This window comes from Crassostrea angulata, chromosome 3 (genome assembly GCF_025612915.1).
Source record: "Crassostrea angulata isolate pt1a10 chromosome 3, ASM2561291v2, whole genome shotgun sequence".
In the NCBI taxonomy this organism is placed as follows: domain Eukaryota; kingdom Metazoa; phylum Mollusca; class Bivalvia; order Ostreida; family Ostreidae; genus Magallana; species Magallana angulata.
Window position 1 is genome coordinate 27,136,118 of NC_069113.1, and position 23,657 is coordinate 27,159,774.

At 33.2% G+C, this 23,657-nt stretch overlaps 2 protein-coding genes across 8 annotated transcripts in view; both read left to right on the forward strand.

Annotated features, from left to right (window-relative positions):
- LOC128177203 (E3 SUMO-protein ligase PIAS2-like) overlaps positions 1-14,761 on the forward strand; it is a 20,750-nt gene extending 5,989 nt beyond the window's left edge. For 5 of the 6 annotated variants that reach the window (XM_052843802.1, XM_052843804.1, XM_052843803.1 and 2 more), the window contains 9 exons: positions 3,147-3,231; positions 3,374-3,424; positions 3,660-3,750; positions 4,458-4,592; positions 4,687-4,792; positions 5,243-5,316; positions 5,710-5,870; positions 6,281-6,453; positions 6,852-8,424. In XM_052843802.1, the coding sequence (XP_052699762.1) occupies positions 3,147-3,231; positions 3,374-3,424; positions 3,660-3,750; positions 4,458-4,592; positions 4,687-4,792; positions 5,243-5,316; positions 5,710-5,870; positions 6,281-6,453; positions 6,852-7,507 (1,532 nt within the window). In that variant the 3' untranslated portion in view covers positions 7,508-8,424. Of the gene's footprint in view, positions 1-3,146; positions 3,232-3,373; positions 3,425-3,659; positions 3,751-4,457; positions 4,593-4,686; positions 4,793-5,242; positions 5,317-5,709; positions 5,871-6,280; positions 6,454-6,851; positions 8,425-14,365 lie in introns of those variants that run through there. The other variant, XM_052843807.1, reaches the window with a different exon arrangement.
- A 455-nt stretch (positions 14,762-15,216) lies between these two features.
- LOC128177204 (myocyte-specific enhancer factor 2C-like) overlaps positions 15,217-23,657 on the forward strand; it is a 42,650-nt gene continuing 34,209 nt past the window's right edge. For both annotated transcript variants that reach the window (XM_052843811.1, XM_052843813.1), the window contains exon 1: positions 15,217-15,354. The gene's annotated coding sequence lies outside the window, so the exon portion shown is untranslated. The remainder of the gene's footprint in view (positions 15,355-23,657) is intronic.

A 23,657-nucleotide genomic window follows, 5' to 3' on the forward strand; every position in this document is an offset into this window, starting at 1 on the left:
TCTAGCTTTCAGTTTCTATTCTATCATTAACTATGGATCTGTAAGTTTTGAGTTTGAATCCTGCTGGGGGGGTTTACAATTTTTACCTCTCCAAATATTTTTAAAAGCTTTTTTTTTACTGTATTTTTCTAAAATTAGGTGGAGACTTTTTTCTCCTGGCACGTGGATCTCGGCATATTCATCGCTTTGCTTTTTTTTTTTTATATATAAATTTGATATGAAATTTTACAAAAATTTATGCAAACCTCCAACAAAATCATGAGTATTTACTATAATATAGTTTGAATTTCTGTGTAAAAATCTATGGATTTTTATCAATATACTGTAGTAATTTATCTTAAACAAAATAAATGCGAATAAATTTATTTCTTCGTACATTTCTTACTTAGATCGCTCTGTCTGAATCATCTTTTTCGATTATTCTTACATGCTGTCATGCGTTTTGATCGTGTGCTTACAATAAACAGGAAATCGATTTCGCGTGGTTAAAGTAAAATGAGAACGATTATTATTACATGCTGTCATGCGTTTTGATTGGGTCTTACGATAAACAGGAAATTGATTTCGCGTGGTTAAAGTAAAATGAGAACCATACAAAGGGTAATTACGGGGAAAAAATATTGTCGGGTAGAAATGAAATACCGATTTGTTTTTTAAGGTGAAAGCTAAATCTCGACAGCCTTCTAGCGATCGTCTGGGTTGGCAATCATCCAAAAATTCATGCTCTGCACCCCCTTTTAAATGCGCATAAAAAAAAGTTTCTCAAAGTATTAAACGTATTACAAGATTTTTTTTCCATTTATTCAACTACATTGTGTACCAAAACCCAACTTTGCCCTCCTGGTTATTGACAACTCATTGCATAAGTATAAATTTGTTTTATCAAGAAATGGCTGATAAATACAATAAGGTGTAAACATTCACTAAATATTATTTTAGTTTATCATTTACATTTTAATTGGAGACCGTACCCGATAGAAATAAAATTTGATATGTAAATTTATTTGTTGTCGGGCATGGTCTCCAAAATAAATGTAAGCGATAAACGTATCTAGTGATTTTGGTGCAATAAATACACACGATAATGCAGTTGGTTTGGTCAAACATTTTAGCTACCCGTAGTTGTGCCATAGGTAATTTTGTTTCAAACGGGAATTGAAATGAATAGAAGTATGTTTTATTATTATAATTAGGGACACACTGTTAATGTATTCAAATTATGAACCTGTGAAAATTGTTCAAAGACTATTTTAAGCAGAAAGAAAATAATTTATTTTTTAACTTTGAAATTTCTTTGATTTTTGTAACCATGATGAGTTATTTAAGAAATAAACAACGTTATTTAGTGAACATGGCGTTATGAATAGCAATTGCTCTGTTGGCATATTCCATAATGCGCGCTAGTGCATCATGGAAAATATGCCAGCAGAGCAGTTGCTATTCAAAACACCATGTTCACTAAATAATCGTTGTTTATTACTTATATTTGCATTTTACCACTCGCAAATACCCTGTATTAGCCTAGACCTTGACATTTAGCTATTGCATAAAAAATAAACATTCAGACTGTAATGTATCTTTTTAATTCACATAGATTTGTTAACAGAATCAATGATATGTTATAATTAACAGTAATTCCTTTAAAATGTTATTATAGGACAGGTTTTAATATTAAATACATCAATTTTATGGAGTTGGAGAAAAACACATGATGTATCGTATAGTGGTTTAAATCTATAACGTTATGGAATAGTATATGATGTCACACCTTTATGATGTCATAGTATACAGACAGAGCGATTGCGATTATAGAAAAATAATTGCAGTTCCTCCGTATGGGCTTAAAGTGGGAAAGAACAATGGATATGCAAATATTGTATTATAAACGCATCACTACCTATTTTATAAGGAAATATACTAATTTTTGTTTTTAAAGCAGCACAAAACATAATTCATTTACTTTATTTGATATAAGACTATTAGTAAAGAAATTCAAATTATTGATATCATGCTATATAAAAGTAAATGACAGTTCGACGCCTTTGTGGCCGTTCCGGCCTTTGATATGATGGAATACATGTACAATTTTTTTTTTTCTTTAGATTCAAAATATAACTCTCGAAATCTAAAACAAGTGTCTCTGAAATCAGTCTGGGTAGGGCCTACTTTGTTTAAATACAGTTGAACTCTAGGCATGTGCTACTCATGCCCATAGGCTTCGATAAGATCAAAGGTTGACTATGTCATGTGTATATACACAGTAAAAAGTCACACAGAGGTGTGAACGATTATCATTATTATGTACACATTGTTTAAGTCATACAGTAGAATATATCCAAATCTTGGGGAATAAGTACACTGACGATATATGGATGGTAACATTAGCTGGTGAAATGATAATTCATATATGATGGTTCTTTAGACACAATCAACAACAAAGACACAGGGTTGCATGTGCTACCGTATTCATGCCTTCAGGCAAGGTTACTATCCCCCGGTTAACACCAGTTTGTACACATGGCAGGGAAGTGTTAAACAAACGATCTTAAATTAATCCAGCCGTACTGAATAAATTGGTTTGAAAATTTTGATGAAATATCAGACATTTTCTTACGATGTATTTAAACTTGCATGTTATTTCCCTTTTGTTTAAAACTATGAAATAAGATTAAAGGCTACTATATGATATCGTTATTGGTTTAAACCATTTAGGGTTTCATTCAAACTAGCGGTAATTTTTCGACCAATTTTTCAAAGGCAACCTATTTATCCTTTTTTTTATTTTTTGCTAAAAACGGTCTACTTCGCTCAATAATCAGGATCGACCTAATTTTCGAAAAATACGGTAGTTAATTATTGTAGAATTTGAAAATTTTAAACCAATGAAAGTATTACTCATCATAATGTACTTTAATCCACATTAATATTGACAGTTGTCCCATACCACTTTAAGTGTTACCTTAAATCAAAACAGTATTATATTCTCTTGAAATAATCATTAAATACCAGTACAAAACTAGCAAGTTACATCAAATACATAATAGAAATACTTTTAATACATTACCATGAATCAAATTAAAAGTCAATTTATAGTAATAATAAATATGTATTTACTCAAGTTGTTCATGGTGTTGAATTTTATTCAGTGCCTAGAGGTTCATCCAAATTCCAAGAGAATCATTACAGTTTCCATCTGACTCCCCAGCAAGCCCAAGACATTGCCATGTCCAGGTAAATAGCATATACACATGCATACATATGCCATAGCTTGTACAACACACCCACGCTACTGAAATGATTATGTGTAATTCTTATTGTCATCCCATTAAATTTAGAAGAATTTTTATTTATTTGTATCAATCTTTTTCATCAGAGATTTCCGACCAGGTGCTAGATGTGAATATACCACACAGATTCAACTCAGGTGTGCTTTTATATAAAATAAAACCAGCTCTAGATCATAAAAAATCAAAAATGATTGAAAAATTTGTCAATATATTTCATTTCTTTATACTAAAATAACCATTTTGTGGAAAAATCTAGTTTGAATCTTTGAAATTAATGCATTCAGTGTTTATGCTTTCTTGTGAAATGAACAGTTTTCACTATTTTTTTTTTGTACCTGTAAATAATTAATGAAAAATATCATCATGTTACAGATTTTGTCTGCTGGAGATAAGTTGTGAACAAGATGACCATTTCCCTCCCAGTATCTGTGTTCGTGTGAATGGAAAGATGGCCCCTCTACCGGTAAGTCAATTAATTGTTTAACACTTATTTTAAGAAAAAGTTCAGCCATGGATGTTTGTGTAAATCAATAGAGTGTTTTACTTTTGAATTATACGCTTTGAATTTTTGTATAGTGAAATGCCCCGTAAGCTTGTCAGTTATAATCATTAGCTATCTAATTTTTGCTTTTCTGATGCACATCTGCATTACAATCGTAACAATCACTGTAAATTCTTTATTGTACTTGTGAACTTAATTCTGCAATTCCACTGCTCTGTATCAAATCGTGAGCACCATGTTTTTGTTTATTATTTCATATACTGTAGAAGCAGAAATATTGGTTGAGGATTTAATTTCATTATTTTCTTTGGCAGTATAAATCAATGAAATTAAATCCATGACGAATTTTTAACCCAAGTATTAATGATTACAAAGAGATTAAGATATGACGAAATTAAATACATACAAATTTTCATTTGATTTAAAAACAAATAAATTTTGACCCAACAAAAATATGTGCTTCTACAGTAGTTCAAATACTGTCTAAAAAAATAAAATCGACATTTTAAAATCTGTGAGGGTTGCTTCGCAATTTTATGCGAAATAAATTCCTTAGGTACAGTGTACATATAAAAGAGAAATTTATTTACATATTGTTTCTGCCTCACATAACAAAGCCCCACTCTGTTCACCTCATACAATGCTAAGCACACTCTTCTTGTTTTCAGAATCCTATTCCAACTAACAAACCGGGAGTCGAGCCTAAGCGCCCGGGTCGACCGGTAGATATCACACCCCTTTGTCGGCTCTCACCAACCCTGCCCAACCAGATCGAAGTCTCCTGGGCCGCCGACTTTGGACGGGTATGACAGGGTTTTGTTGTATAAAGCTGTGAGATTTTTGGTATTTTTAGCCTGTTTCTATGACATGGCTGATAGTTTTTGGTTCATTTTTCAGGGATTCTGTATTGCCATCTTTTTGGTGAAAAAGTTAACGTCTGACACTTTACTGGGCAGACTTAAACAGTTTGGTAATCGTCATGCTGACCACACCAGAGCCCTTAGTATGTTATCGTAAAATTATGCCTTATTTTAGCTCAAACATATAGTTTTTAGATATAAAGCTTAATTGATAATTCTATTATTAAGTGTCAATTTTCAAATTTAAAGAGCAATATCTTAGCTTGACTTATATTATCTTGGTATTATAACATTGTATGATATGTGATTGGATAGTGAATGTTATATTGTTAACAACATTTTGTAATTTTTGTTGCTGGATCATTGATGAACTGAAAAATCCATTTATAAAAAATGTGTAATAAACTGAAGTGATTTTTATTAGACATATTGCTTTGTAAAGATTGATTGACTAAAGCCTGTGGGATTTTAATTTGTGAAATATTAAATGAACTTGGAGTTAAAACTTCTGACAAGTTTCTAAGTTTGATACAGGATTTCTCCCCTACCATATAATTTTCACATGATCTTCATTTGTGCCTTGTGTGTTTTAGTCAAGGAGAAGCTGGCCCACGACCCTGACAGTGAAATAGCTACAACTTGTCTCAGAGTATCACTCACATGCCCTGTAAGTTACAACCAGATTAGGTGTAATCAAATGAGAAACAAACATTTTGCAGTTAATCAGGACAAAAAATTTCATTGATGTGTACAAAAAATTCATTTGTAACAAGATTATATTCTAACTGTTTAAGAGAAAGTTGCACTCCAGTAATATTCTGTGTTTTTCCAGAAGTCAATCTTTTAATTAATACATGTACTGCTTAGTATCTTCAAATTTTACAATGTAATACAGATACTTACATCTGATCATTGTAATCAATATTTGAACAGTGGAATCACAATCTAGTCATTGTAACCAGTATCTGGACAGTGGAATCAGTCTTTGATTGGAATGAAACATGCATGTATGTGTCCAATGAATGGACCAGTACTTAGTTGAAGTGTTTGTGTGTTACAGCTGGGCAAGATGAGAATGACAATACCCACACGAGCCAGCACCTGTACCCACCTCCAGTGCTTTGACGGCTCCACCTACCTAATGATGAATGAGAAAAAGTCTACCTGGATGTGTCCAGTCTGTGATAAGCCGGCGCCATTTCATCGACTTTTCATTGATGGGTAACTGGTTTCAAATTTGACCTTATTTAGTCAAAGAGAAAGAGAGAGGGGGTAGAATGAATCTTTCATAGAAAACTTTTTTTTAAAAATTCTTTTCATAGGAGTGTTGAACAAGTGAACTCAAACCTGATCTGCATTTGTACAAATGAAGTCAACAATGATAAATTATAGTGTTCTGCTCAAGCGTTTCAATTAGTATCTCAACTTTATAGTGACTTACTTTGATGATAAATGTTGATCAGATATTGACAGATGATGAATTTACATTTTTGCAGATTTATTACAAACAAAAAATCTTTTGAAAGAAAAATTGCAGTACATGTAATGCAAAGAATTCTCAACACAGCCTGAGTGCCTGATGCAGGGTATGCTGTACAATGATAGCTTATGGGTTCAATGGGTTTTTGCAGGTATTTTGTCGAGATATTGCAGGAAACCTCAGACATGAACGAAATTCAGTTCCACGAAGACGGGACGTGGAGTCCATTGAAGACCTCAAAGGAACATCATGTGATTTCCTGCAGTCCTGCGGCTCACAAGTCCAGTCATAAAGAGTCCAGGTCCTCCTCCTCCTCAGCCTCAGGTACGCCATCAGGTTATACTGTAGCTTTTATCATGTGTGTACTCAAGGATCATAGGTTTAATTTTATTACTAAAAACCAACTTTTATTCGCGTCAATTTTATTTCGCAATTTACTTTGGATTTACTTATTTGCAACGACTTAATTTTTGCGACAAAAGACTCATCTACAGTTATATTGTTATAACGACCTTATGTCAAAAACAGCGAGAAATATTTGCGATGACCAGACTCTCTTGAACCTGACAAAAATTTGTAGCAGGTGAATAAAAGTTGGTTTACAATATTATAGTTGTTTTCCATGTAAGATAACATTAGTACTACCAGTGTCTTAGAAAGAAGAAATATACAGGCTTTATTCAAGTTTAAGGATATATTAAAGTTTATGCTGTGATTTTTAGGACCTGCTCCAAAGAAGCCCAAAATGGAAGTGATAGACTTAACAATTAGTTCTGATGAAGATTCAGACACTGAAAGTGAATGTGATTCACCTCAGCCCATGTCATCGAATGCATTTGGTGATGTCATCAGCCTGGACTCTCCCACTCCTGCGCCATCCTCTGCATCAACGTCATGTGACTCCCCCATGGTGGCCTCACCATCATCCAATTCAAATTCATCTTCATCCTCATCCTCATCTTCATCATCTTCCTCCAGCACCCCAAAGCAACCATCCTCACCACAGAAATCTCAAGCAGGAACCCCAGTAAGTGCCCCCTTATCAGCACCCCAGTCAGTAAGCTCCCTCTCCCCTGCCCGGTCCTCGCGCCAGTCTACGCCTGCCCTAGCTCCTAGTCCTCGCCCCTTGCCCTCGCCCTCGCCTCCGGGAGGACAGCCCGTGATTCACTCTCCTTTAGGAATTAGAATTTCCCCTGTGACGCCCCCCTCTACTACCCCCATTTTAGCCCCTTTTCAACCAATACCAGCCCCAGTGTCAATACCAGCACCTGTATTTCCCCATTATCCTGCCCCTCCACAAATACAAAATTATGACCCCAACTTAGATAGAGAGATTGAAGACTTCTTAAGGGGAATTGTGTGGGACCAATATAGATAGCTGTCATGTCACCTTTATATAAATGGGTAATTTTAAACATAGAATGGTGCTGAAGCTCTCCCAAAACAAATTTTATGATACATTTTCTTAGAGTTACGGGAGAACAGAATGAGCCTTCATTTCTTTATGCATGATTTACGAGTCTTTTAAAATAAATCAAGTACTCAGGAAAGTAAAATATAAACTTAAAATCGTTTTTTTAGACAATAAACATTGCTTTTACATTTTGTATTTTAATATATTATAAGCATAATTCTGCAGAGATGAATTTCCCAATATTTTTTTTTTTTTTTAGATTTGAGAAAATTTTAACTTCTTTATTGAAAATTTTTTTAATCCCAACAAAAATCAGATGAAGAAAATTCAGATAAGATTTGAAATCCAATGAATGATTTCACATTAATATACATAGCTAGCGTGGACCCAGAAAATGCAATCATTTCATTCTGCATCTCATTGTTTCATACTAAAATGTTTTCATTTGTTACTTTTTCATGTTTGTCACTTGTGTTGCACCACTAACAGAAAAATAATTTATTTTGCATGAACTTCAATTTGTTCATTTCATTTACATTTGTTGCTATTTTAATGGAGGTGTTTTCAAAGTTTTTCCAAGTGGGGGACTATTCCCGAGTACGTGCATGTCTTAGGATGTCTATGAAGATGTGTAAGGTGTACAATGTGTTTGTGGAACAATGTGAATGATTTCTTGAATTTTTTCATTGTCATAATTTTTATTTGTAATTTTCTCCTTCGTTTTTTCAGTAAGATTACGGTATGTACCCTTACTGGATGATTGAGAATACCTCACATTAGAAAGAGTTACTCACATATTGTACTACAAAAAACAATTGTAATCTAATCACACTGTACAGGGGACCTCTCTGAGTATCTGACATATGATTCCCCCCAAACTGTACATACGATTGAATTTAGTCATTACATGAGAGCCAAAGGCTTAGTATTTCATCCATATGCATTCAAACTATGTACAATGGTGCATTGTGCCGCAAAGAATAAAACCAAAATATTATAATTATCTCTTCATAGATTTCTGCTGTTGTTTACATTAAAACTGAAAATGAATGACACTCAATTTGTACACAGGTGCATGTATAGTTTACTGTGAATTGTCTGACTCAAGGGATACAATCATAGTTGTAATTTTTTTTTATTTATGAACCTAATGTTTGAGTACAGGTATACTGAGCAGATGCATTACCATAGTTTATGGTTCATTTTAAATTTTCTCCATGAGCATAAATATTGAAAATTACAAGTGTACATTATTACAGTAAGAAATTATAAACTGTTTTCTTTCTTTTTTTCAATCAAGTCTGAATTGTGTCAAGTTAAAAGAATTTGTTTTTGTTTTATTTTTGTTTGTAAAGCATTATTTATATTTATTGTTGATCATTATGTGTTAGATTAAAGCTATAATTGTAAATCTGTGTGAGCAGAGAGAAGACAGGTGCAAAAGTATTTCATGATATGTAGATTATTCCAAAGCTCTATCGAACATTGTACTCTAAACAAGTTGTTGTTATTAAAATTGTAAATTAAAAAAGTATCTTGTTTTTTTAACGGGTTTTCCAATGGAATAATCCAGTTATTGAAATGGTGAAAATGTCGGGTGGGTAAGCGGGCGGCAGCCAAAAGGGTACCCTCATTGTACGGATAACTCCTCCTACAGTTTCAAGATAGGAAGTTGTTCTTTTGCAGATCAATTGTACATATATCAGAGGTGTGCATATTGCTAGGATTTTGATTTTTGATAATTTATGAAAAAAATACCAGCTTTTGAACTTAGTCATTTTTTGGCAAAATATTGCATATGGATACTCCATGTCACTGAATACGGTAGGTACTGTTTATCAATTCAGGGTTGACATGGATACAGTTCACATATAAAAAAAAAAACGGTTTACTGTCACATTGACAGCTTTTCACTTGGTTTTTTTTTTTCCTTTCTTCGAAGTAAGCATAATAACATTGATAGTTTTTATCGCAGCAAAGAAACAGTTTTAGCATGGAATTTTGAGCAATGCTACCAATAATTGTCCATTCAGTGTTGCAGGATTTTATTTGTTAAGTACTGTGACACGAATGGTTTGTTTTTTGGGGTGTTTTTTTTTTCAAAACATATACTAGTATTTAATTATAAGGTATAGCAACAAATATTTGAAATTTAGGATTTTTATTACTTGGATGGGGGGGGGGGGGGGGTAGGACTGGTTCTGTAAGGTAAAACTGATAGTTATGTTTCATTTTCACTGTGTACTGTATTTGGATATAATTTTGCTGGAAACATTATTCATAGTGGGTTTTTTTTCTTAAAGTTACTGGTAATGATAGTATTTGAAAAAAGTAAGGTAAAACTGATAGTTATGTTTCATTTTCACTGTGTACTGTATTTGGATATAATTTTGCTGGAAACATTATTCATAGTGGGTTTTTTTTCTTAAAGTTACTGGTAATGATAGTATTTGAAAAAAGAAAGAAGAATAATAGTTTTAATTTTGAATGCATGTACATGTGCTTGTATATTTAGATAACACATATACTATGGTAGATAATGAACAAAGTCAATGTAACTACAGATACTGGTAGGATAGGTAACATAAACAGTTAACAAATTAACCATTCCACAAAGCTATAGGCTTAAAATAAATGTTTTATGGAACATGTATTATTTCTGTCGGTCTACCAGGTAGAAGATAAAATACACTGTCCTGGGTTAGTGTGATTTCTCAAGCTTTGTACAGTTTGAAAATCAAAACCTTTTATATTGACCTTGATGGCTTATGATCATACAGATTTGTCTTTAACATTTTGAAATCTAGACAATTACTAGATAATATTTTAGTAACAAAGAACAGGGCTCTATATTACGGGATATTATACCCATGTAATCAAAACAAATGAGCTAGTGAAAACTGCATGGGAATATGTTAAATTTTGACCTAATTTTCAGATTAAAGATTTTGTATTTTCCTACAAGTATATCCTGATGCATGTCAAAGGAAAAGAGCACGTTACCAGCAATCGGAAGATGGAATGCACAACGCCAAATTACCGGTTCCACAAATGACATCAAGTACCGGTACATATCAATGACAGGTATCTTCCCTGACCTGGTAGAATTTGATCTCATCATGTGGAAAGTTTAGAAGAGTACAGTAAATTGTCCAGGAAGAAATGAAAGGTGCAGTACTGTGGGAGTTTAAACTCGCCATGCTTCATTTTTGAGTTGTCCTTCTTTGTTTATTCAAAACTGTGTCTCTTGCATGCAAGTTTTTGTTCGTTCACTAACAAGCATTTTATGGATGCTGGTTTCTTGATGACAGAAGTATCAAGAGAGGCCTGCAAATCCAATGTTGAAATGAAAGAAAGAATTTTTGGAGGGGCGGTGGCTTTGATAGTTTGATTTGGTCTGGTGTGTTTCAACTAATTCACTTTGGTTATACTTACCAGTACATCAATTGTCCGTCTTGTATAAAACTTAATATTATGGTTTACCTGCATTGTTAATCATTAGTAATTTGGTAGGCAAAGAACAAGGGTGAATATAAAGATGGCATAAATGCAGACTAGTTTAGTTGTAGAATACATTGGAATCATTGTCATTTGTGGGGGTCATTGTATGTGGGTTGCCAAAATTTTCCTGGTTCGTGGGGACAAATTTTCGTTGGTAGCAAGTTCTATTTCTAACATACAAATATTAAATAAATGCTTGTATATAAGTTCATGGAGATGTAAATTAGTTGGTGAGAATTACCTATGGAAGTCACTTAAACATTGGTCCCCCATGAACAATGATGATTCCACAGTACATGTTTAAGATAAGATTCAGTTATTAAAGGCAATCATTAATGGGTCTAATTCTTTAACCACTCAGCTATTTGAGTAACAAAATTGAGTTTAAAAAAATTCTACATTATGGTTTCATTAACAATCAAGGGCTTAAACTTATGTTGATGAAAAAATCAGGATCAAGGATGCACATATTAATTAGTGGAAAAATGTCCAATCACTATCATTTGATATTAATTTTCATATTTCAATGAACATTTGATTTGTGGATTAATTGGCTTGACAACAAAATCCCTGAAAATTCTTAGCAACGTTTGATGAAACGATAGTATATTTCTTTGTCCACAAGTGTATACCTCGCTAAATAATGATAAAACCGATTTTTTTAATACCAATATAATTATTAGGGATATGTCAGTTTTATTCGGTTGGCTTAGTCAATTAATTTGGGGCTTTAGTTGAGCGATAGTCGAGTACTCGTTCATTTGAAGCTGTGTGTCCTTTTCAATTCAAATAACCTTAAATCTGAAACTAAAAAGTATTTAAAAACTTATGATAATATGTACTAAATTTATTTGATTTAAAATAAATTGAAAAGTTGTTTATCTTGATATCCATTAGCAAATGCCCATGCTTTTCCTTTTTTCTTGTGAATCTTACACATAATTCAGCTCCATATAATCTTAGGCAAATCAAATGTTCCCTATTCAATGTTAAGTAATTGTCCATGCCTAATCAACAATCAAAGAATACTGATTATAAAAACAAATGCTTTGAGATAACTATTTATATGATTAAATGTATTTAGTATATAAACATTTAATCGAAAAAATAACTGATTAGAAGAAACGCAAATTGTTCTCTGGTACATGTCTACCTAAGTAAATCAAAAAAGACCAATTATTAGCCGCTTAAAAAATACACCAGGGACACTGATGGAAATAGAATAACTTACGGATCAAACTTGCCCAGAAAAGACCGGGGACACCGATGGAAATAGTGTAAATTACGGATCAAACATACTGAGAAAAGAAAACTTGTTTTCATTCGTAGCTCAAAAACTACAGTGTTGAAAAAAAAAAATAGTTAGAATTTTATTCACTTTATTACGAGTAATCGACTAATAAAATTTCGATGATCGGTGTGACTGAGCGATAGTCGAATACTCGTTGACATCCCTAATTATTATATTAGTATGTTGGAAAAAAAATTAATCTCTTATCTGGTCTAATACAGGCATCTTATTAGCCTAATTCAGCCATTTTCTTTATTGATACTGAAATGTTAATTGAGATGTTGCAATTGCTACTGTCTTTAAAGTGCAGCAAAAGTGCTTATCATGCATTTATAATTCCATAAAAATATCTTTTTGTTGTCATCACTTCAGTTCATGCAGTTATTTTTTTTTCTTGTTCCTGCTGTGTTGATTTTTCATACTCATCTTTTTATAAACCTGCAGTAAAAATCTTCGCACAATCCAATACAAGTATAACTCACTCTTAAATCAAAGTCTAGTACAGGTTTAATTGTTTAGAACAATTTGCAATGTACTGTAATTTCATATACCTGAATATTTCACTTCTTGTGTTGTACAGCCTGTGAATTAATAATATATGGAAGAAATAGATTTTCATGAATAGAGTGCTATATTTAGTGACCAGTTTTTTTTCATACTTGAATTCCTTCATCTACAAATGTATATTAATTTTTTAAGAGAATTTAAGGAACTCTTTGGGAGAAAAATTGGTCACTATATACAGTAGGACTATTTACAGAACATTTAATTTCTTTCTCTGGAAATAAAGCATGCATTATTTTAGGTGTAAAAAATAGAGTTAATAAAAGCCAGTGATTAGGTTAGCCTTGAAGGGAAGTTCAAAATAATTAAGGTGGTTCGATGCTCAACAAAATCTCACCACATCTACCTTAAAATGTTAAATATGACGTTAAGCCATTTAAGGATGCCGATTTGTGTTTTTTGTGGAAAGACAATATAGCAAAACTCTTTATTTTTTAACCATATGTAATTTACACCAGCTCTAGTTTATTTGCAAAGTTTCAAGAAAATCAACCATCTCGTTCTTTTTAGGGGCCATCTCGAAATACAGGTACATTTACTATTGGAATATATATAGGAAATTGTCATTTTCCACAAATTGAAGGAGATTTAAAAAATACTAGCTATTTTTTCTCAAATAGTAATATGTGATTAATAACATCATTTTCTGCCTTATATATAAAAAGTACTAAATTCTATTGTCTGGTTTTTAGTGGGGGCTATCTCAAAATATTAAAATGCACCATATTTTGCAATATGTTTGGAGATTTACAAATGTACATTGGTATGTTGGATTCGTTAAAAAATTGAGAAAAATACCCCGGTGGATAGCATTCTGTATATAGATTTTCTTTTATGTATTTCTTATCACTCTCTTCATTTTACCATAACGTCTTAAAAACACAATGGCAACACTCCCTACCAAACAACGGAGAAGTCATTTAAAAAATAAAATTTTCCTTTAAAAATCTCAATATTTTTATCTGTATTTTGATTATTGTGTTCAATTTTATAAATAATATCAAAAAAATTTCATTGAAAGTATATATACACTGTATTTTACTAGAACGCGCAATGAAAACTAAAGTCGGCCTCCTTGAATTATATTATGTTTTTAAAGAACCCAAATATTTTAGGTTATAAGTTTGAGTATATATTCTTGTAGCTTTACATACAGAGCTCTACATGTTTATTGGATATTACCCCCCAAAAAATACTAGCTATACCATTTATCAGGTCATTTTGGGATTTTTTGTTTGGCAAATTTTGTTTTAAAATGTTTGTTAAAAATTTGATCTGCCATAAATTTAAAAGCAAAACTTTTTCAGGATGCCAAAATTACCAGATGTATAGAGTGATCAGTAATTTCAATATGCATTTCAAAATGATTTTATTAATCCAATAAGAAACCAATTATTTAAATTGCATGAACTAGCCAAATAAATTCTTTTCTGTATAATTGTATATTTTTTTTTTCTTTTTGACAGAACCCCTTGGCTGTTGAAAGTTATGTTTCATGTGGATCTCCCAACCTGGTAGATGATAATTTTTATGAAGAAGATTCCATGGACTATGAAACTTAAAGGGGTGGTGGTGGTGGTGGATCGGGGTGTATTTACTTATTATAATAATATAAGGTTGAGAATCCCACCCTGTAGGGATTGGAACTAGTGTAATGGACCAGACCCTTACCATTCTCTTTCTTGCCATGTGTTTTTTTCTTCTGTGTTTGATGAAATTGAGAAGAGATAGGGTTTTTTGTATTTTTTTTCAATTAAATTGGCATTTTTTCTTCCTTTAAAAATTATCTTTCATCACAATTAAGGATGGACATTAACAAAATACTGATGTGATATTTTGTTCAATAAATCTTAATAATAGTTTGCTATTGATTTGTAATTTCTCTCTCTCTCTTTCTCTCTCTCTCTCAGAAATTGCTGGGTCCGCCACTAGACGTTTTGAATGCATGCACGCACTTTAAAGATATTAGGTCACTACTTCACTCGGTCTTCCTGGTAAAAGACTGAGTTTCAGATGTCATTTACTCGTAGACTGGGTAGTCAAAAAGAAGAATCAATAAGTATTGATGCAGTTAATCACCAATTTCCGCGAACAATTCTTGCATCGTGAAAGTGGGTCAGCAATGACGCAAGTAGGACGGATTGTTGAATGTCTCAGGTAATTAACAGTATGCGCGAGAAAAATAGTTCCATCTTTTTGTCGCATCATTCCAAACTTGTGAGACAATTTAGCGACGGGGACTAGAACTAATAGTCAAATTAGATCAAGGGGTATCTCGGAGGACCCACAGAACGAATCTTTGACGCGCGCACCGAGTGCGGACGAATTTGTGTGTATTGAAATAAAATATAACAAACCACAACTAGTTTCTTTTCCTAAAATAGCCCTGCTACCGATTTAACTTGGTGTCTGATGAAAATAGAAGCGTCCAGCGCTATTTTCGTTTGTCGATAAGGTAAGTACTTGTATTGTTCAGACACCCGCTTAATCAGATGTTGTTTGTCACCCCCTGTAATGCTCTCTTGAAACATTGGTTTGAAGTTTTACGTAACGTTATTTTACTTGTCGTAATCCTATTTAATATGTCGGAGGAGGGGGGGGGGGGGGTTACATCAGTTTACTGATAAAGTATCTGCGAAGAACATGCAGTGGAAGTTATATTTGGATCGTCCCTACAATTCCGTGACACGCTCCGGTGCAGTCGATGAACCGTTTTATGGTTGTCAAAATCAGCTGATCGGCGATGGGGGGTTTAATATTACTGTCTCGCATTTCTCAAAGATGCTGACGATACCGTGTACCGAAACGTGTTCCATCCGCCCATGTCATTCGAAACAGGCAGCAGAAGTATTATTTATTTTTAAAATTACATCCATTTTGATCGAGCGAGCAATGTGCAATGAACATGATGAATTGCCATTGACTATAGTATATAACACATGTAGTGGAAGTGAAGATGATACTTGCTTTGTCATTATATTTTCTTTCATATCTTTTAATTAAATGAAATAAGCCAACTGTTACTCTGAAAATTTGCATTATTTTCCAATAAATAAGATTTTTTCTCTGCCCATTTAACAAGTGTTAAAGCTGATTTTCCATGATATTAGGGGGTATGAATATTTTTAGATTGAAAGCCTAGAGGTAAAATTTCTACAAAAAATCCAGGTACTATTATGTTTCAAAACCCACAAACAGAAATCTGTTGACAGGGGATTAAGTTTATAATTAGATTTGGTAGAAAATTGGAACAACCCAAGTTTTATTGGGATTATTTACACTTATGAAAACGATACCTTTACCAGATGTCTTTTGCATCATGTTCTTCCCAAAATGACTTTCAGCTTCCTCTTAGATGTCACAGATTGTTATACACAGGCTGCAATGTCCCCAGAGCCATCAAAATCTTTATTTCATGATTCACTGCTTGCTAAGCCAAGAAGATCAGTTTGAAATTAGCTATGGTTTTGTTGATATATGTTTTTCAAGTAGAAATGCATAATTACAAATTTTTGTTGTATTATCTCTAGATCAGTTGGATATTCTTTGATCTAAACAAGAATGTCATATTGCTATAATATTGTCAGTGTGATTTTTAATTCATAGACTTTTACAAGACTTATTGGCATATATAGGGGACTGTTTAGGAGAGCTTGGACATGAACAAGTATTGGTCATATATACATATAGCTGTCGAAAGTTAACATTGAGCCTGGTGCCCTCACTGAAGTACATACATCAGAATCTTTCTTTATGATCTTTTTATGTTGGAACATACCAATTTGATTCTGCACATTTCAGGGGCTAGTGCATTAAAGCCAGTAAAAAATAAAAATTATTGAAAAGAAAATAAATCTAAAATTTAAATCTCTCTCTCTCTCTCTCTCTCTCTCTCTCTCTCTCCCTCTCTCTCTCTACGATGACATTTTTTTTTTTTTTTTTGAAAGTCTATCAACTGATAAGGGTTATTTTTGCTCAAATACATGTACATGCATATATCTGGTGTGTATCCTTTACTCTATAATAATACTGACAGAACAATATCATCATCATTCTAAAGATCATACTAATTCATAACTTAATTTAGTCTGTTTCCTATTAAGTGCAGAACTACAGTTATCTTTTACAGAGCAAGTTGATATACTTTGGTGAAGTAGGAGGTATCAGTAATTGTGGATTTAACAATCTACAAACTTAAACTTCACCAAATCTTATTGATTGACCTGCAACATGTGCAATGTCAGAAGTTGACCATGTTGTAGTCAGCTGTAGATATTCCCTGAACATGAACTGCAATGCATCTATATAGGATTTTAATATGATTTTTTTCATTTTTTTTTTTACTCCATGAAATTTCCTTTCTTCCAATGCAATTTCATGTTACATAGTATGGTGAACGGGTAAGAATACTTATGAATATATACCTTCTACAATGATGCATTTACACAAGCATTAGATGATGGAGGTGTAGGGTACCAGTACTTGTAAATGTACCGGTATTTGCTATTACTGATTTAATCATGAAAAAGATATTTTTCACCAGACACGATCTCCAAGTTTTATATTGTCTCTCTATCCCTGTCTTGGAGTGTCAAGTTGTTTGTTTTATATTAACTTTTGTGGCACAAATGAGCTATAAGAAAAAATCAGGGACTACTAATAAAAACTTGATTTAAAGAGACATGTATCACTGCATCCTTTGCCAAATCATAGTCATATCATCCAGGTTATTTTTCTCTTCAACAACAGGCTAGTTGACCTCTGAAGGCGATTGTTTTTTGGCCATTGGCTGGTATATAGGTTACTGCCAGCCCTGGAGGCACTACTTTCAAGGCCTTCCACAGGTTTGCTGTGTATTGGCTAGTCAGTGGTCAACAAGGTGGCATATCATTTGTCAATCTCTGTCACAGTTACTGACTTGCTTTGACAGTAAATAAAAACAGTCTCAAGGCTGTGCTTGCTGTTCACCGTCCTCGCGGGCCGTGCAACTGGTAGGGAAGAAATCCTGGCCTTCTTGTTCCCAACTATCGCTTCCATGGGCCTCTGTGGTGCTTGTACACCATGGACCATTGTCTCAACAGTTGCAACAGAGAGGTTGTGAGGAAGATGGTTGCTGGTGTTTTATCCACGATCTTGTGTCCTTTTTCATTATTTGTGTACAGTAATTACACTGTGTATCATGGTGCTAGTTTGTCCATCCATCTATCAGCCAACACTTTGTTTTGATGCAATAATCCATTAATACACACTACATGTAATTTCCAATGGAAGCAATTGACCACAGATGAGGACAATCACCTGAAAAGATTTTTGGAGTTGTCGGTTGTGATATTATAAGTCAACTAGTTTTCATGGTTGTTCTTTTATATATTGACCATAAGAAGACATTTATAGGGTTTTTTTATCATTTGTCCAATCTCATGTGAATGTCCAATAACACTTGTTATGAAACAATAACACAGCTATAGTTTTCATTTTAACTCTTACTGTTATCAATATATTTTAAACAGAAATAATTGACTAATACATGTATTTTGGGGTGAAATCACTCTGTGACTATTTGAATGCATACTCCTATAAACAGATTTAGACTGCATTGTAATGTCTGTCTCGGTGCCTGTCTCTTTGTATTGTATTGTACTGATTGTATTTTTGTTTTGGCGCAATTTATAACTCCAGTAATTCTTCAATGGAAATATCATCGACATACAGTGGTTGACCTACTCGAAAGATACATTCACAGTCCTAATGTCCTTTATATGTCACATTCAACTTCAAATTGTACACAATAGGTTTGAGAATGCCTGCATTGGATTATAAATTTTCTTTTACTACTATCAATCAAAATGCCAAGTTAAAATTTTTAAGCAAGGCTCAAGTTTAGTTCTTTTCAGTTTTCGTGTTCAGAAGTGAAAAGATAAAATGGAGAAAAAAATTATGATTATAATATTTTTATTTTTCATACTTATATTTAGATCCTTATCGCATTCAGAATAGATCATCCAATTAGACCATTCAGTCCTTATTTTTTAATGTTTTACCTTCCAGAAAGGAAATAACAAATTAAATTCAATATCCCAACTGTTTTTTCTCTTAATGTTTATTTTGTGATGGTTGATGTTCATTCTAATTGTATGATTATATACATTAACATGACTTCAAGGAGAATACACTAGTAGATCAACAACAGAGTTCATTTAGTAAACTGACATTGGGTCCATTCATTTCCACTAGGTTACTGATATATAAAGAAAGAAATTGAGCCATGCTAACCAGTGCTGGACACCGTTATGGAGATCTGTGGTCTTGGTCATGAGTACTACACTTTTAACACCCATATAAGTGTCCACAACTCAGATACGCATGTCTTGAGCAGAGCTTTTATCTAGGGAGCCATCTGTTCAAACTTGAGGGCCATATAATGGTCATTTACATGTAGTACTGGATTTGATGAGTATAAATGTACAGGTACTGAATTTGATCAAGTTAAAGGTTATGTCCCTTGGAAAAGAGGAGTAGCTCTTGTTAAAGTAAAAATTCTGTGCAGAGTTATCAAGGTCCTGAAATAGTTGTATAATAAGTACAATATGTACCTCTAAAAATTTACAATTTGAATGCCGATACATTAGATATTTTAGAAGAGTTTTGGCAAGTATGAATATATTCTCATCAAACTTCAGTTGGATTTGATTTTAAAAAGTAATAATTTGAATCAAATTGTATCATGATTTTTTTTTTGTGGATTAACTTCAAAAAGGATAATTTAGAATTCAACACTTGTGTATGAATTGGTCATTGATTCTGGTGCCTTCCAGCAAGCCACATACGAGTTGGTGTGCAACATACCAGTCATGCATTTAGATAACCTCTTTACAGTTTGGCCTTGGCATCTATTTATTTAGTCCTAACAAATGAGCATTATCTAAATTATTCAATCATTTAGCATGCCTAATGTAGTGTAAAATAAGCGGAAAATTACTAAACTTGGCAAAATCCACCCGGTCGTGATAATTGGAGAATATTTCTGATATCTTCTTTACATGTCAGAGTCTGGAACAAAACATCAAGAGGGGGAATCATTTTCAATGTTAATTTATTTGTTTATGATCTGTGAAGTTTGGCCTCTGTGTTGAATTTGCTGTCCATGTATTTTACAAGTGCTTGATAAAAGTAAGTTATTGGCCAATAAAAACATGTAACTTTCTTGTCAAGTTACTGGCACTGGTAATGGCTTGAACAAACATTTGTCTACCAACCTAGACATTTGTAAGCCAATCCTTCACATAGATAACTTATTTTTTGGTCTATGTGTGGTTTATATCTAAGGGTTCCTGTAAGGACATTAATGTCCTGAGTTTTTTTTTTGGAATGTATGAGTTTTTCAGTGTTTTATTTTTATTTGACCAATGAATTAATTGTTCTCGCTAAAAGGTGTAGAGCAAAAATATAGATTCTTGTGGCCATGGTTTGCTGTGGTTTAACAAGTTGTGTGTTAAGTGGTGTTAGAATATGGTCAACGCTGATAATTGTGAGCAAAAACACATTTGGTTTGTTGTATGTAGTTTGTGCAAAGGGAGGTACCAATGTACACAGATAGGGCTTCTATGGCAACAGTTGCATTTGTTCAGAAGCTAATTGTGGATTCTTGTCTAGAATATAAACTTAGTCTAGTTTCATTATAGAGAATACAAAAAACAAACATGATGACCTCATTCTGTATAGTCACTCTCCAGTTTGACTGATATAACTTTGAATGTTTAGATTCGCAGACCAGTCATTGCCCCCAACAGTCCAGGCTTTGACCATCCATCGTGGGATGTAGTACTAGGGTCCAGTCAGGGACAGATCTGCTTCTCCCCTATCTTCCAGATATAATCACCAGATGATAGGACTGGAGAGTCCCTTTCCTGTTGTTGTCATAATTTATCACCTTAGGTGACTTCTCAAACACTTCTGGATCAGATCTGAGTCAATATTTGTTCCAAACGTTGGCTATTCTTCTGATTGGGTTGGATTTATTATGCAAGTTCACATCTACCACTTATCATTTAATCCACGGCCAAGTGGCACCAAATATGTTGATATCTTCGCGATGGAGTTTTATCTCCTCTAAACCTGTCTGGAATGAAGATACTGAGGAAATCTGAACTAGTGACTCGTTGTTAGAGTTCATGTACTGATTGGAGTTTAATTCTATGATTTGTTTTGTTTTCTTATTTTTCATTTTTATCTTACCACAGATAACTTGATCTTCACCACTTGTTATGCTTGCCCTCTTTTGCCAATATTTTCTTTAACATTCAAAGTAATTGGAGCATTTTGGCTGATGTGTTTAATGTGAATAATATAAAGTTATACTGAACTACTTAAATTGACAGTTTTTTCAATCCTGCCATAATGATAGGGGAACTAGTAATGAATTCTTATTTGTGGTTCAATTTGAAAAAAAAAATTGGATATAAAATGTCAAAATCTGCATATAAATAGAAATTTCGAAAGAATTATTGATGGCTTTTAAATGGATATATAGAGCAAATGATTTACTAATGAAAAGTTTGATAGCGATTTAAATAAATCTTTAAAATTCATGACCTTGGTGCCATGTGACATTGATTCTCAAAAAGAAATTTAATGATTGAGAACACGATAGATTTCGGAGATATCGTTTCAGGAATGACATTCTATTTTTAGGGTCATTAATTATGTTACCCAAATTGATTTCAGAGTTTATAAATGTTAGTACAGAGCACAGGAAAATTATGAACAGACTGGAACAGGGAAGAGAATCACAGAGAGTCCAGAGTATTCTGGTGTACGTCTAATTCTGTCACATTCTCTTGCATGTACAAGTTATTGGCGAGGTGATTTTTGTTTTATGACCTGATCTTAATAATTTAGACCTAAAGTCTTTCTTTAGCATTCTGATGATTAGATGAATTTAAGAATTCAGGTCAGTCCAAGGATATTGATGTCTTACCACCTAGTAAAATTTGTCATATATTAATATTGTCTTTACAATATTAAGGTTCTCCGATCCTTCGGCAGCCTCAAAGTATTTTTTTCATCATAAAGATGTTATTTTTCTCTCAAAATTTATTTATGAAATAAAATAAAATGAGATTTTTAGATGGTATCCATGCATTTTACAAAGTTATTGCAAATTTGCCTACGATGGATATAATGGAATTAACAAACAAGTTGAATTTGAGAAAAAGTAGTGGTGCATCGGTGGCTCGAACTCTTTACCAACATGTAATTGAATAGTAGTTCACCGTGGATCCGTGGATCCACTACGCCAAGCATGTAGCTGAGTGACAAATGGTTATACTTACAACAAAATATTTATTAAAATTGTTGGTATAAAAGTCAGATTTATGGTTCGAATAAAAGAAATCCGGATAATTCAGAGTTATCGAACATTGCTGAGGATCGGAGATCGTTAATGACCTAATTTGTCTGTTAAACTCTCCCAAGGGTATATATTTGAGATACATGTATATTGGTAATTATAACAATTTCCCTTCATAAGTTTCTACCTCATTTGTGATAATAGGTATTAAATACCCCCCCCCCCCCCCCAAAAAAAAAATCATTGTTGGTCTTTTGAAATAAGAGTGCTGATACATAAAGGTAAAGGAATTAAGTATGCAGGGGATTTAGGCTATGGGTTTTTTTTTTATGACAATAGGCTTTGGTATAAAGCATTAAAAAAAATAATTTAAAAATTCACTAAATGGATCTTTTTTTAAAAAAATAAAAATGATGTGGAATAATCAAGGTCATACAAGCATGAATAATCGATAAACCAGTAATGTTCATTAGATTTTTTGTCTGCAAAGGATTAACTTCATGATTTTATCTTTTGTAAGGTCATGAATAATTTCAACTGTCACCACATGCCACACCCCATTTTGTTCGCATTGGGTTATACAAGAATACATGAAACATTTATTTTTAAAAGAAAAACTAAATGTTTCATGAGTCCTGTTTTTTTCAAATTGCTGCTTTTGTTAGTGTCATTTGTGGCCTGTTGAAGTGGCTGCTATTGTGTTGACTTATTGATGTTCCCTGAACAACTCTAGCAGATGGATGACTTTCACTTAACGACTGAGGGTAGGTGTCCCTTCCAACTACTGGTCATTGTTGTCCTTAATGGCCTGACTTGTGATTAAACATTTTCACTTTTGTTCACCCACTTGACCTGAACGAAGTCTCGGGGTCAGCTAATTTGGACAGGTGTAAAGATTTTGGGTGGGGGGTTAAGGCAAATGCTGACTTAATTCCATTTGTTTGAAAATAAGTCTGTTTTCTTGAGGTTGCATTTAGAATTGATGTTGTGCATCTGTCCCATTAGATGACACTGATTTTTCTTCTCCTTGAAGAAATCTGATGATAGGGATGGCAGGTATTTGAATTACGGGCAAGTAATTTTCCATACATATTGGCTTGTGTTATTGTACTATGTCTAGTTTGCCTGCAAGACCCTGGTTTTTTATGCAGTTTTAAATAATATAAGAGCTATGTCAAGGGTTGTGCACTTTCTTATTAAAGAAAAAGGGCTTATGGTCAATGCAATTGGGATTAATGAGATGCACCCAGGCTTTTAGAACCATTATGTTCCGTGACACTCCTCCAGCACATAAATAATTGGGGGGATATCCTGGATGCACATAATCACTGCCTGGTGCAGCAGGGGTTTTCTCTGCAGTATGCTATTGTCCAGTGTTGAATTAGTGGACACAGAGTTTTTCTATTCAG